Source organism: Stenella coeruleoalba, assembly GCF_951394435.1.
Source record: "Stenella coeruleoalba genome assembly, chromosome: 14".
Lineage (NCBI taxonomy): Eukaryota > Metazoa > Chordata > Mammalia > Artiodactyla > Delphinidae > Stenella > Stenella coeruleoalba.
In genome coordinates this window covers 73,463,461-73,477,723 of record NC_137160.1, presented here as the reverse complement: position 1 = coordinate 73,477,723, position 14,263 = coordinate 73,463,461, and the positions used below count along the sequence as shown (strand labels likewise).

The 14,263-nt window shown below is 48.0% G+C and overlaps 3 protein-coding genes across 5 annotated transcripts in view; all 3 read right to left on the bottom strand.

The window, feature by feature from the left end:
* GCN1 (GCN1 activator of EIF2AK4) overlaps nucleotides 1-3,660 on the bottom strand; it is a 59,156-nt gene extending 55,496 nt beyond the window's left edge. For both annotated transcript variants that reach the window (XM_079942588.1, XM_079942589.1), the window contains exon 1: nucleotides 3,624-3,660. In XM_079942588.1, coding sequence (XP_079798714.1) covers nucleotides 3,624-3,641 — 18 coding nt within the window. In that variant the 5' untranslated portion in view covers nucleotides 3,642-3,660. The remainder of the gene's footprint in view (nucleotides 1-3,623) is intronic.
* A 1,147-nt stretch (nucleotides 3,661-4,807) lies between these two features.
* Nucleotides 4,808-8,998, bottom strand: RPLP0 (ribosomal protein lateral stalk subunit P0). Its single transcript, XM_079943225.1, has 8 exons — nucleotides 8,961-8,998; nucleotides 8,603-8,704; nucleotides 7,463-7,638; nucleotides 7,263-7,350; nucleotides 6,987-7,133; nucleotides 6,707-6,892; nucleotides 5,710-5,850; nucleotides 4,808-5,043 (listed from the first exon to the last, which is right to left on the bottom strand). The coding sequence occupies exons 2-8, from the start codon at nucleotides 8,654-8,656 to the stop codon at nucleotides 4,879-4,881; spliced, it is 957 nt and encodes a 318-aa protein (XP_079799351.1). The 5' UTR covers nucleotides 8,657-8,704; nucleotides 8,961-8,998; the 3' UTR covers nucleotides 4,808-4,878.
* Nucleotides 8,999-11,221: 2,223 nt separating this feature from the next.
* Nucleotides 11,222-14,263, bottom strand: part of PXN (paxillin) — a 45,211-nt gene continuing 42,169 nt past the window's right edge. For both annotated transcript variants that reach the window (XM_079943084.1, XM_079943085.1), the window contains one exon: nucleotides 11,222-13,958. In XM_079943084.1, the coding sequence (XP_079799210.1) occupies nucleotides 13,692-13,958 (267 nt within the window). In that variant the 3' untranslated portion in view covers nucleotides 11,222-13,691. The remainder of the gene's footprint in view (nucleotides 13,959-14,263) is intronic.

The window sequence follows — 14,263 nt, the reverse complement described above, 5'->3', positions numbered from 1 at the left end:
AAGCAGGCAGGTTGTAGATACATGAGCAGTTGAGCAGGGCATAATAAGACCCAAGTGGGTAACACCCGCCCTCTTTTTCTTTTGAGGGTATTTCACGGACAGGCCTTATTAGTAGAATAAGACTCAAGGGTGCATGGAGAGAAAAAGTAATACTGAGTTCTTCTTACAGATAAATCCCTGCTATAATTCTATTAGCAATGAATAAAATCATGTCCAAAACTGTCTTCTACACAAATTATTTGTTTTAATATTGTCTCTTGTTTTTATAGTCATTCATGTATATAATTAAAGAGTCAAAAAGTTCTGGGAGGTTTGCTCTAAAAATCAGTCGCATGCCCTCACACACAAGGACAATCTCTTTCACCAATATTGGCTGATTATTTCGGTAGTTATCACCATATCTCTAAATAATTTGCTTGTGCTGCTACTTCTGCCTTTCTACCAAAGACCTCTCTCCCTCTTCAACCCCACCAGAGACCCTCCCCATATCCCTGACACAATTCCTTTGTTTCATAATATGGGTTAGCCCAGTAATTCAGTGTTTACATTATATGCAAATGGTATTCAATTTCCATTTAATAAACTGTTTACTCTCTTGCACAGCTTTTTTAAAATTAACCCTGGAGTTAAATAAAGGCTCCCAATGCCCATTCCCTCCTCACCTCAGTTTGCCTTGTTTTATCTGTTCTAATTAATAATTCAATCTCAAACTTTCTGCCACTTGTCTAAATCTCAATACATTTAGGCAGACCAGGTATTCTACCAAATTCCATTTTCCTGAAGAAGCCTCTCCCAGTGCTTTCCTACCTGCCCCAATTTGGTGGGTGATCTCCTACAGCTGGGACTCTATCACCCTGAAAATGTACTCTTTCTTGTGTTTGGGTAAAGTACATCCTCCATCTCGTGAAGTCCTTGCAAGTTTGAAAATGTTTTGGCCTCCTACCTGAAGTTTGTCTGGGTACAGAATTCTAGGTTGAAGTTTTCCTAGAATACTGAAGACCTTTCTTCACTGAGTTCTAGCTTTCATTACTGCTGGGAAACCCAACGCCATTCTGGTTCTTGATCCTTTGTCTGAGACCTGATTTTCCCCCCTGGAAGTTTCTAAGATCTTCTTTTTGTGTCCAAGGTTCTAAAATTTCACATTAATGTGCTTTGTTGTGAGTCTGTTTTCATCCATTGTACTGAGCATTTTTGATCTGAAAACACATGCTTCCGTTCGCAGAAAGTATGTTGAATTATTTTGTTGATGATTTCCGTGGATACTGGACCTCCCACACTTTTGTGTGGTCCTGTTTTACACAGAACAAGTTTTCTCCAGAGAGAAAACTTTCAGGCTTTTACCAAGATGGAGAAAGGAAGCTGGGGCTCTGACTGCATCTGAAAAGGGCTTTCAACCAATCCTCCTAACTTAGCCCCTCCCCACTCACCCTCACTTCCAGAGGTTAGCTGATACCACCAATTCCCAGCTGTCAGAGATTCTGCAACGTAAATCAGGTTGATTCTCAGCTTTCTTAACTTGGCTTAGGATTCATTTCCCTTGGGTCTGCTGAACCCTTTACCACTTATCACTTTCTAGCTTCCAAAAGTTTGCTGCTATTGTCTGCTCCCCATTCTTCCAATTCTCTTTTTTTTTCCCAACTCTTTACTAGTTTTAGTGACGCTGGAGGAGACAGCAAAAATAGATGCATATATATAATCCACCCTTTACCTAAAATTCTCACATAGCTGTTTTTCCATGCTAATATTAAATTCCTGGCTATAGTTTCTCCCCCAAAGATGAAAGAGCCTTTCAGGTTCAAGGCTCTTCTTTTTCTTAATCAGAAAATGAATGTTACCCACTTGGGATCCTGTCAGAATAAAACTGAGGAAGATCCTCCAGAGAAGTCATTTGCTGGTGAGATCAGATGCAAAGAGCTTAAATGTTCACAGGTTTCTCTCTAGAGGAGCACCGTCCAGTAGAACTTTCTGTGTTGATGGAAATGTTCTTTTGCACTGTACAATGCAGTAGTCACCAGCCACATATGGCTACCGGTGCACTGAAATGTGGCTAGTGCAACCGAATAACTAAATTTTTAATTTCATTTAATTTTAGCTAACTTAAGTAGCCGCTTGCCTATTAATAGCTACCATAGTGAACAACACAGCACTGGAGAGATTTTTTTTTTTGCATTTGAGTTTTAATGTTACACAGTCAGCGTGTATTCTCCCAACCCTTTTCAAAATACCCAGGAGACTATGCTTTTCTTTCCAGGATTCACTATAACAAACTTGGAACAAATTACCAGCCCCTGGGACTTCCCTGGTGGTCCAGTGAGTAAGACTACGCTCCCAATGCAGGGGGCCCGGGTTCGTTCCCTGGTCGGGAACTAGGTCCCCACATGCGAGCCTCAACTAAGAAGTCCATATGCCGAAACTAAAACCCTGCGCCGCCTAAATAAATAAATATTTAAAAAAAAACTACCAGCCCCTCCCTTGCACAGGAAACTCGCAATTCGCATCTTTTTTTTGTTTTGTTTTGTTTGCGGTACGCGAGCCTCTCACCGTCACGGCCCCTCCCGCTGCGGAGCACAGGCTCCGGACGCGCAGGCTCAGCGGCCATGGCTCACGGGCCCAGCCGCTCCGCGGCATGTAAGATCTTCCCGGACCGGGGCACGAACCCGTGTCCCCTGCATCGGCAAGCAGATTCGCAACCACTGTGCCACCAGGGAAGCCCAATTCGCATCTTTTGAATGCTCAGGTTGAGGAGCCACTCTCTGGCCTCAGGGCCTCCCTATCAAAATCAATTAATCTCCTCACCCTGATACCCAAGTAAGCCATGCTGTCCTTTAGAGACCCATTTCCTTTTCCCATAATATTGTCTTTTCACCCTAAAACACGGCTAAAAGGAGGATGGGGTGGAGGAAAAAGGTCTTCCCCAGCTCCTCCCTTAACTATGAGGCACTTCACAGGTAATAACACTCAAGGTGACAAGACTCTTCCTGAATTGTGACAGTTCTTTTATCTAACGCTGCACCTAATAACAACCATCAACATGGAGTCCTACTTTCTTTCACTGACTCCTCACAACAACCCTACACGACAGGTACTAGTTTAGCCCCATTTTATGTATGAAAAGACTGAGAATTGGCAGGGTTAAGAAACTTGCCCAGCGTCTCAGAGAAACTGAAACTGACCAAGACTCCAACTCAGATCTGTATGAATCCAAAGAATATGCTATAAATCCCTGCACATAGTAGGTGCTTGAGAAATATTTGCTGAACACAAAGTTTAAGAGGGAGTTGGCGTTGGCCGGGGCTCACTGCTGGAGGGCTTCGGAGAAATGGAGCAGAGACTCCTTGAAAGAGGAACTTCGGCAACTCCGGAACCGGGGAGGGCCCGACGGGTTCCAGTCGCCGAGGCCGGAGTCCCTGATTCCTCGAGCCCGCGGCCGGTCCGCACCACCCGGGCCGGGAGCCGGGACGAAGCCGGGTCCGGGAGGGACCGGCCCAAAGCGGCCCCCGGACCGCGCCCTCCGCAGCCGCCGGCCCCCGGCCCCCTACGCCAGCGGCACTAGCGGTCCTGCCCGACCGCCGCCGTCCGCGCCCCGTCGCTGGCCGCGCTGGCCTCGCAGCCGCCCGCCTCACCTGCGTGTCCGCCGCCATCCTGCCGGCGCTGACTCCGGAACCGCTTCCGGAGCGCTTCCGGGTCACAGCGCGGGCCCACACCGCAGAGCGAGGCCGGGATAGTGTTGGGGCCCGGGGCCTGGCGCCCCCGGGCGGGATGGCGGCCGCGGCAGCCTGGGCTTCGAGGCGGGAAACTGGACTGGGTACCGGGGTGAGCGCCGGGGACTATCAAGGCCTCCTCCCCAGGGCCTTTCTCAGCCCGGCCTCGTGGGAGACGGGGGTCCCTGAGGGTTTGTAACGCGTCGCGACCGCCCTGCAGACATCGACCCACGAGTGCGCAGGTCCGGCCCAGACACCCCCGTGTGAGCCTCTCCTGCGTGAAGACCATTTTACAGAAGTGTGTCCTAGATGCTTCCTAGAGGAGTTCCCTTGATAACAGGAACTGAGCTCGCTAAAAGGCAGGCAGCCAACTCGTGTCTTATCCTATTAAGAGTTTGTACCCCAGCGGTGGACAATGTGAGGGTTTAAAAACAGGGGTATACCTGGCAGTCAGGGGAGGACTCTGGAGCTGAGAGAAAAGCCTGCCCGGGGACAGCTCCTTAAGACAAGGTCACAGGGTGGGAGGCTGCAGGTAGTGGGCCTCATGGTCCAGAGTTGCTTAAGTTTTATTCAGCATGCAGACCTGCCAACTCTGTGACTAGTTCAAATACGGTCTGCACAGCTCAGTTGTCGTCCCTGTTAGCAACGGCTTTCAAAACTTTTGAGTCCTGGTTACAACTAGCACATTACTGGGTGACCCAGTGCAAATCGATAAGTGAAACCTAAGATTCACAACACCTACAGCATCAGCTGTTCTATCTCCTTAAATAACGGCCACCACTAAACTCATCATTAATCACATCACCACCCAGTTTGAAAAACTCTGGCAGCACTCATCCAGTGCTTATCTCAATATGACACCTACTCAAAGTATCTTGGAGTGACCCAGGATAGTGGCCTGATGGTCATGGAATCAATTCCATTTAATAAGAATTCAGTTAAAGCTGGGTCCACAAAAAGTACAGGATGCTAGGAGAGCAGTCCTTCACTTACAAAGAGGACACCAAATGTCAACTCCAAATAAAGCTCTATGATTTTACCATGGCTTCAGTTTCTAGCACACAGAACTATAACCTCAAAATGCACAAAATGAAAAATCCAGAGACTTGTAAGAGAAGTAAGCCTTTATTTCCTTGTTTCACAAATAAAGCCGGCTGAGTTGGCTGCTTTTTGGTGATTAGTCAAAGAGACCAAATCCCATGTCCTCATCCGACTCCTCCGACTCTTCCTTTGCTTCAACCTTGGCTGGGGCTGCGGCAGCAGCAGCAGGAGCAGCAGTGCTGGCAGCTGCCACAGGGGCAGCAGCCACAAATGCAGATGGATCAGCCAAGAAGGCCTTGACCTAAAGCAAGGGGAAAAGTTCATGGTCAAATAGTCCGTCTACACCCCCTACTACCCACAACCCTTCAGCCTCTGCAGAGCTCAAAAGTTTTAAGGACCAATTTCCGTATCAGTGAAATCTTATTCTCGAAGTGACCAGACAGGACAGCTTGGGTATAGCCTGGTGATCTTAGGCCCAGCTCTTACCTGTTAACTAAGCCCCCTTTAAGTCTCTTGTAATTTCTAAAGTCGCGAACACGCCTCCCCTGCCTCCCAACCTCAAGTATACAGTTGGCCCTCTGTATCCAGAGGTTTCACATTCACAGATTGAACCAACTGCTGATCAAAAAAAGGAAAAAATTTCCGAAAAGCAAAACCTGAATTTTCTGCACGGGGGCAGTTATTTACATTGTATTTACAACCATTTACATAGCATTCACATTGTATTAGGTATTGTAAGTAACCTAGAAATATTATTTAACATAACACCATTTTATACAAGGGACTTGAGCACCCATGGATTTGGTGTCCGTGGGGAGCCCTGGAACGAGTCCCCCTAGGGTTTCTATACTCTTAAAAATGTATCTGCTACATAAAACACTATTATAAAAACACTAACGGGCAGCTATTTATCCTCCTGCTAATAACTGTCAGGTCTGCTGTGGTCCTGGTGGATTTTTTTTTATACCTTTTCAGCAAGTGGGAAGGTGTAATCAGTCTCCACAGACAAAGCCAGGACCCGCTTGTACCCACTGATGATAGAATGGGGTACAGATGCAACAGTTGGGTAACCAATCTGCAGACATATGCTGGCAACATTGCGGACACCCTGTGGAAGGAAGGAAAAAAAAAGAAGAAAAAAATCACACTTCAGGTGTGATGTCTTTGCTGTTGAGTCCAAGCAAAGCCCGACAGCAAACAAGACTTGCTAGATTAGTATATTAGTCTCACGCAGGACAATTCACCTCACACCAAATGCTTCTGGCAGGGAAATTCAGACCCAATAATTTATAAATGCTTCTTGCTGTTATTCTCAACATGGGCGTTCCCTATACCATGATGGTGGCATTTACGTCAAAACCCACCATCTCGTGAAAATATAAACTATTAACATAACCATTGCATTCCAAGAGAGAAAAACATTAAATTAGTTCCAGATGTGAATTTCATTCACTAGTGAGATTTCCAAAAGTAACTGGAGTTAAGAGTATGTATAATTGCAATGTTCCGTTCATCCAATAAAAAAGGAATTATATCTCCTACCACCTTATTTGTTAACTAGAGGATATATTAGTGGCAAAAACTAAGCAATAACAGTCCCTGAAAGAGTCCATCTTCCCAAGACAGGGTACTTGGCAACACTGATGTATTAACTATCTCATCTTCTCATTCCTCTTTTGACTCACTGACACTACTCAAAATCTCACATCTTACTGCACACCCTAGAATAACAGCCCTTACCATGTGCCCAGCACTGTTCTAAGGCTTTACATTCATAAATTCATTAGATCCTTCAACAATCTTATATTGTTATTGCCATTTACAGACAAGGAAACTGAGGTACAGATTAAACAACCGTCCCTGGTTATTACACTGCTAGTCAGCTGCATGGCCAGGATTCAGTCTGAAGCTAGACACGCTCTCAACTATTAATGCAAGAAGAGCCTGGAATGGACAGCGTGTACCTCCAGGAAGCGAGAATGCAGAGTTTCCTCTGTGATGTCAAGTACTTCAGGGTTATAGATGCTGCCACTGTCAAACACCTGCTGGATGACCAGCCCAAAGGAGAAGGGGGAGATATTCAGCATGTTCAGCAACGTGGCTTCACTGGCTCCCACTTTGTCTCCAGTCTTAATCAGCTGCACATCACTCTGAAGAACAAGGGAGCTGGCAGTTAACACCTGGACATCCAGCAGGTTGGCAGCAACCGAGCCTGGCTAGCACTGGCAAGCCAGGTCCACTCACCAGGATTTCGATGGTGCCCCTGGAGATTTTAGTGGTGATGCCTAAAGCCTGGAAGAAGGAGGTCTTCTCAGGCCCCAGACCAGTGTTCTGGGCAGGCACAGTGACTTCGCATGGGGCTATGGCACCAGCACGGGCGGCAGCTGGCACCTGAACAAAAAAATGAGAAACAGTGAGAAGTCTTCTCTCCACAGACACAACCTGAGAACGGTCAGTTTTGTTGCTTTTAAGGAGCCAAAATTAATAAGGTCTCTCCAACCAACCTGATTCTCCCCTTACCTTATTGGCCAGCAGCATGTCCCTGATCTCAGTGAGGTCCTCCTTGGTGAACACAAAGCCCACGTTCCCCCGGATGTGAGGCAACAGTCTGCAAAGAGAAGTTTATGGGAGACAGTCACTTTTCAGTACCGTTCTTCTCCAGGAAAAGGGAGGAGGACACTGAGAAGGGCGGATAAAGATGCCCAGGAGGATGAACTGACTTCTCCAAAGCTGGGTTGTTTTCCAGATGCCCTCGGATGGCCTTGCGCATCATTGTATTTTTGCCCATCAGTACCACGGCCTTCCCTCGGAGAGACATGCGGATCTGCTGCATCTGCTTGGAGCCCACATTGTCTGCTCCCACAATGAAGCATTTCGGATAATCATCCAGAAGTTGCTACAGAAACAAGCCACAAACAAGCAACGTTTCACAGGACAAAAGAGGGAAGAGATTAATAGAAACCAAATCCCACAATAACTGCTTTCCATCTCACTCCCTTTCTTCTATGCTTTTGAAATGTCTCAAAGACTGGGACAATTCCTTTTACTGCCAGCTGCCCGAGTTAAAACGCTACATTTTCAAAGATTTGCTTGCTGAGTATGAATGGTAAAAATTATGTTTCTACATTCAATCAAAAAATTTTGCGTGTAACTTTCATTTTTAATTTTTCCCAACCATGAAGCATGTTTGTTTCACCAAATCAGCTGCATTAATACAAAAAAAATACTTTTCCAAGTAAGATTAGATTTAAATTATTCAAAATACAACATAAAGCAAATACAGTAAAATATTGCTTATAGGACCTAAGTTGCGGGTATATGATTTTACAATTCTTTTAAGTTTTTTGTGAGTCTGAAACCCTGAATGAATGGGGAAGAATACAATGGACTAAACTCTACAATGCATCCTAATGCCTGAAGAGCAGCATGGTTAGCATTTCTAGGCAGGGGAAGACCCAACTCAAGGCCATCCAAGAGAAAGCATTCACTTAAAGTTTAGTTTCTTGACTAATAGGACCTGAATATGCAACAACTTGACTTTATAATGAGTCACTCATTGCCTCACACCTTCCCAAACAAGGAGGCAGGGGAGTAAAAGTACGATGAGCGCTGTTTGGAAGCCGACAGACCTGGGCGTTAATGCTGTTACCCTAGGAGCCACTTAACGTGCCTGAGCCTATTTACCTGCAACAAAGGGAGGAGAAAGGGCGCGCATCTCGGGAAACTGGGAAGATTAAATGAGATTTGCCTAAAACGACCTAATGTGGTAGTAGGCACTCAGCACATGGCTGCTGATTGTCTCCGTTAGTGCCCGGGGCCGAAGCAGCACGGTGGGCGGCTGGGACCCACCCCGCACTTACGATGATCTTAAGGAAGTAATTGGACTTCCAGGTCGCCCTGTCTTCCCTGGGCATCACTGCGGTGCGTCAGGGATTGCCACGCAGGGTTTAAAGACGATGTCACTGAAGAGAAAAAGGGAGCTCAAGACACCCCGACACAAGTCCCCAAGACATGGCGGGCTCCAAGCCCAAGGCACATGTGGAGCAGACCACGCGCGGGCGCCCGCCGCCCCGGCCCGGCCCGGCCCGGGGCTGCATTTGCCGCCGCCGCGGCCCAGACCAAACAGGCCCAGACCCTGCAGTCCCGAAGCGTCCCTCCCCAAAGAACCGCATCCTCCCCGCCGCCAGTCCCGGGCGAGACTGCAGGTCACGAACGAACCTCACTCCAGGACGCCTGACGAGAGAAAGGCCTCGCGCCGGCTTGCATATTTTATAGGTGAACGAAGCAGCCAATTAGAAGCTGCGGACAGCGCCCCCATCTATTGGCTGGGGTCAACGTCTGTCTGGAGGAGCCGGATTGATACAGACAACCATTGGATGATATCGGTGCCATTCCATCCAACAGGAAGCTTCCTTTAAACGAGGTAGTTAAAGGAGGGCACTGCTGTGTGTTGGAGGACCTTTCTCAGAGTTGCTTCCCTCTGCTGGGCTGGAGCCGCTCTCGTGTAGGCGCTAGAGTTTGCGAGCTGAGTCCACGTTTCTTCCGGTCAAGTCGCAACTAAAGAGTATGACGTGGAGCTGAGAAATAATTGCTCATGAAAAAAAAAAAGGAAAAAAAAATTGCTCACGGTTTAGAAACAGAATGGTCTCTTGTCTCCTCTGCAGTTTGTTCTTCTCCCTATCGAAACAAAGGAATTCTTTAAAACCTAAGTCGGATCATTTCCTCATCTGCTCAGAACTGTTTAAAGGCTCCCCATTTTCCCCTCGGTAAAAAGCCTAAAACTTAAATAGCCTGCAAGGCTCTACATGATCTGTTCCCCACCTCCACACCTATAATCTAATCTCCGATTTGCTTACTGATTCATTTCCTTCCAGCCGGATGATGTTGCACTAGCTATTACCTCTTCCCGGAAGCCTTCTTGCCGATATCCACACCTCCATCGAGTCTTCGCTCAAATATCACCTGCTGGAGGCCTACCCTGATTGCCCTATTCAAAATTACCCCATAACCACTCCCACTCCCCCCCTTCCTCTGTTCTTTTTGGCAGCACTTACACCTTGTAACACAGTATATAATTTATTTGTTCCATTGTTGTCTCTCTCCAGATATTTTTGCCTTGTGCCTGGCACATAGTGAGCTTATAATAAATATTTTTTGAATAAATGGATGCAGGGTTTGCAGACAGATAACCTTGGATTCATATCCTTGTTCTGCCACTTGCTAGCTGTGTCATCTTAGGAAGTGATTTCACCTTGCTGACCCTCTGTTTCCCTTTCCTTATCGGTAAAATGGGGATAATAGTATTCACATTCTAGAGCGATATGTCTTAAGACAACACAGTTCCTGGAATATAGGAGGAAATCACTAGATGTCAACTTATTTTATTACACCTTCATTCAACACTTATTTGAACAATTGTGCTACATCAGTAAATATCTTTTGGGACTTCCCTGGTGGCACAGTGGATAAGACTCCATGCTCCCAATGTGGGGGGCCCGGGTTCAATCTCTGGTCAGGGGACGAGATCCCACACACATGCCACAACTAAGGAGCCCTGGAGACACAACTAAGGAGCCCACCTGCCACAACTAAGACCCAGCGCAACCAAATAAATAGAATAAAATAAATATGTTTTTAATGAATGAGCTTAGATCCTAGGTCGGAAGTGGGGAGGGGTTCTCCTTATCTCCACCCTTTTCACTTGACCAAGTTAGAAACCTTGGTATGTTGTTTTCAAGCCTCCTGGTGCCTCTGATGATGAGCCTGTATAGAGAACTGCTGGAATCCATTACTGCTAAGATCTCTTTTTAGTGACAATGTATTGATATAACTGCATGCTCAGCATTGTGCTAAGTACTTTGTGCACATTACCACTGTTAATCTTTGCAACAATCCCCCAAGGAGGTACAGTATTAGTATTTCACTTTTATTGATAAGAAAATTCACAGAGGTTAAATAATACACCCAAGTCCATCAGCTGATAAGTGGTGGCTTCAGAACCGAAATCTGGGAGCAAGTTCAAAGCCCATGGGCCTCACTATGCTATACAGTCCCTTCCAAACCTTAAGGCTGTTTCCCTCCAAATGCACTTTTCCAAGTATATACGTTTTCACATAGTAACTTCCCAAGGACATCCTGGCTCTAATGATATAAATATAAATATGTCTCTAATTATAGTACATCAATATAATGGAATACCATGAAGCCATTAAAAATGATGCACATATTTATTTATTGACATGGTTAAATACAAAGTATAATTGAGTGAAAAAACAAATTACAATGAAGTGTACTGTGTTCATTTATAGAAATAAATCCAACATGGGCTGGAAATATTATCTTTGGGTGAGGGGTGAAGGTGATTTTCACTTCTGAGCTTACTGTGAAAGGGTCAGGGTTCAGACTAGAAGTCAACAAGCAGCTTTTGGAGGACCATTCCAAACAACAGGAAAACTATGAAGTTACAAAGCTGTCCAGGAAGCTCTCAAGGGCCCAGGACTGGAGTTCTGGCTCTGACAAGAGCGAGGGAGCATGCAAATACAGACATGACCACCAGGGGGAAGTCGAGAACCATCCTCAACTGTAAGTGAAGCCACTTTCAACTGGAAGGTTTTACACCCGAGGTGTGGTGCCGGAACGTGGGAGTGGTGGTGTCTGGTCAATGTAGGAACACAGACAGAGACAAGCCCTGGGTTCACACCCTGTCTCTGTGCTCATTCACAGGATACCTTGTGCATGTCGGTTCTATCTGAACCTCTTTCCCCATCCATGAGTGTAAGGCCACCCCGAGGCCCATGTAAGGATGCCCTTGGCGAATCCATGGCAAATTGCAGTGGGCAGGGCCTGACCCATGCAGGAAGCCAGGAGGACCACAAGTGCCCTGTGGGACAGGGATCCCATCCCCAGGGCTTTGGCCTCAAGTAAGTGAACTTCAATGATTTACCCCCAAACTGTGGTCCTTGTGAGCCTGGGGAGGGTTTGGTATCTTTTCTGGGACTAAGCTGTTAATCCCAGACCACAGAGAAACGGCACTAGCACAGGTGAAAATAATGGCAAACTTTATTGGCATAAATCACAGGAATTGAAATGGGGAAAAGCCAGGTTATAAGTTTACAGAGAAAAAAAATTAAAATCAAATCATCAAATAACCATTGACCCAGAGGGTGGACCTCTGAAACCCCAGGTCCTCTAGGGGAGGGGTCACTGTAAACAGAGCAATAAGGCCTGTGGGTAGACGTGGAGACATCAGACCCGTGGCGGGGCCTGGCTGACCTCCCCAGACCCGGGCTGCTCTCAGCCCTGCCACCAAGGAGGGACCCTCTTCCCTCCCTGGGAAGCCTCCTTGAGAGGCTCAGCACACCCAGCCTCTGCTAGGAGGCTAGCGAAGTGGTCTGGCTCTTCCTCACTTTAGACCACACTGGGACCCCGTTCCACTAACCCAGAACCCCAGCCCTACCTATCTCATCCTTGGGGGAGAACACTCTGGGGGCTTCCTGTTGCTTCAGTGAGATCTTGTCCTTTTGCCGAGAATCCTAGCAGGCCCCCAGCCAACGACCTGGGCTCTTTTCCCCAGGACACCAGTCTCCAGGGAGGGCAGGAAATTTGGGGAAGGGATGCACCCAGTGGAATCAACAAGACTAATGGTCAAAATCAGACACCAGCTTTCCTGAGGAGGCAGAAGAGCCCCAGAGAAGCAGTGAGAAGGCCGAGAATGTTCTCTTTGTTGCCAGAAAGTTCACAGGGGAGTGGACACTCCTAATGGCTAACTTAGGAAACAGCACCCCCAAAGTGTACTTCCCCCTTCTCCTCCCTCAGGAACAGGACGGATGAGGTTCGGAATTCTAGGCCCCAAAGGGCAAGACACCCTTAAGGCCGGTTTCAGTGAAGAGCTTGCTGGCCTGGATAGTAAGGAAGGGGTTTCAAAATACAGCAGTTTATAAAAAACAGTCCTTGTGAGCTGTGAAGTTAAAGAAGGGCAGTCACAGAGCTGCTCCCAGTTCACCTGCTTGTGCTAAGAAAAAATAAAATACAAATTGCTTCACCCCCTCCAAGCCCTCAGTACAAGGCAAACCCCATATACCAGAGCCACCGTGGCATACACAGGACAGTGGCAGTGCACACGGGGGAAAGGTACAAAAGGAGACGTCTTTAAAATCTCTTCAAAATCATTTTTGTATAGAGAAGTAAAAGCAACTCAGACGATATGAATTCAAACCTCAGTGTAGAAATCTATCAAAGTTGGTACAGTGTCCAGGCACGGGGTGAAACCCCGCCTCACACCATCCCGGGAGAAGGAGGAAGTGATTATAAAACATTATTGCTGGAGAGGCCATTCTCAGTAGAACCAGAGAAGTTACAGGGGTCGGAGGGCAGCTGCCCAGGCCTGGGGAGACTGGAAGGGCAGGAGGCGCACAAGGAATCTTCCGTGGCCCCTTGGACACTTCCGCCCTTGGATGGATGGATGGGTGGATGCTGGCATTGTCTGGAAGGAGCTGCTGTCCCCCCAATACTCTCAAAACAAGGATAATTAGGTTGTGGGGGGGGATATGGATGAAAAGAGGCCCCCATGTGACCCTGCCTGCCCTCCCCACCCCCACCCCCAGCTCCACTGCCGAAATATGAGTGAGATGGCTCCAGTGTGGGGTGCTGGACTGGCCAGGCGGGTTCGTGGGGACACAAGTGGAGCCCTCCAGCCTCTGCCTCTGGGGAGGGTGAAGAGCTGGCAGCCTGGGGGGAGCTGCAGGAGGAGGAAGGAGGCCCAGAGGCTCTGGCAGGGGGTAAGAAAAGCAGGCAGGACCCCTCAGGACCCTCTTGCCATCCTGCACCAGCCAAGGACGTGGTTCCAGTTTCAGTCGGGTTTGCCCCTTCACCCCTAAGCGAGGCCTCTGGGTCACAGTAGCAGTTGGGAGCCTGGGCCGGGAAGCGGGGCAGAGGAAGGGATGAGCGCGCCTAGCAGAAGAGCTTGACGAAGCAGTTCTGACAGTAAGGCTTGTCGTTCTGCTCCTTGAAGGTGCCCTTGTTGAGCTGCTTGAGGCAGAAGGCACAGACAAAGTGCTCCGGGTGGAACTTCTTGGCCATGGCGGTGATGCAGCGGCCCGTGATGGGCTTCTGGCAGCCGGAGCACAGCGAGCCCCGCCGCTCGTGGTAGTGCACCTCACAGTAGGGCTGCCCGTCGTGCTCGAAGAAGCTGCCGTTGACAAATGGTGTGAAGCATTCCTGGAGACAGAAGAGGGGTGGGGCGGGGGGGCAGGGGGCTCAGGCTGGGGCTGGGGGCTGAGGCAGCTCCCAGGTGATGGGCAGGTGACAGTCAGGGTGATCACACTCGAAATGATTCTCCCTTGCTGAGCATCCTCTACGTGCCAAGTGTGGGGCTAAACGCTTATTGAAGTCTCCCAATGGCCTTGACTTGCCACTGCCTGAATTCAGACACGGATCTTACGCCTGGGCACTTCAGCAGGTGGCTTAATGGTGTGCCCAGAAACCCTGGTGTCGAGAAAAGGTTCCAGGGTCAAACTCTGCAT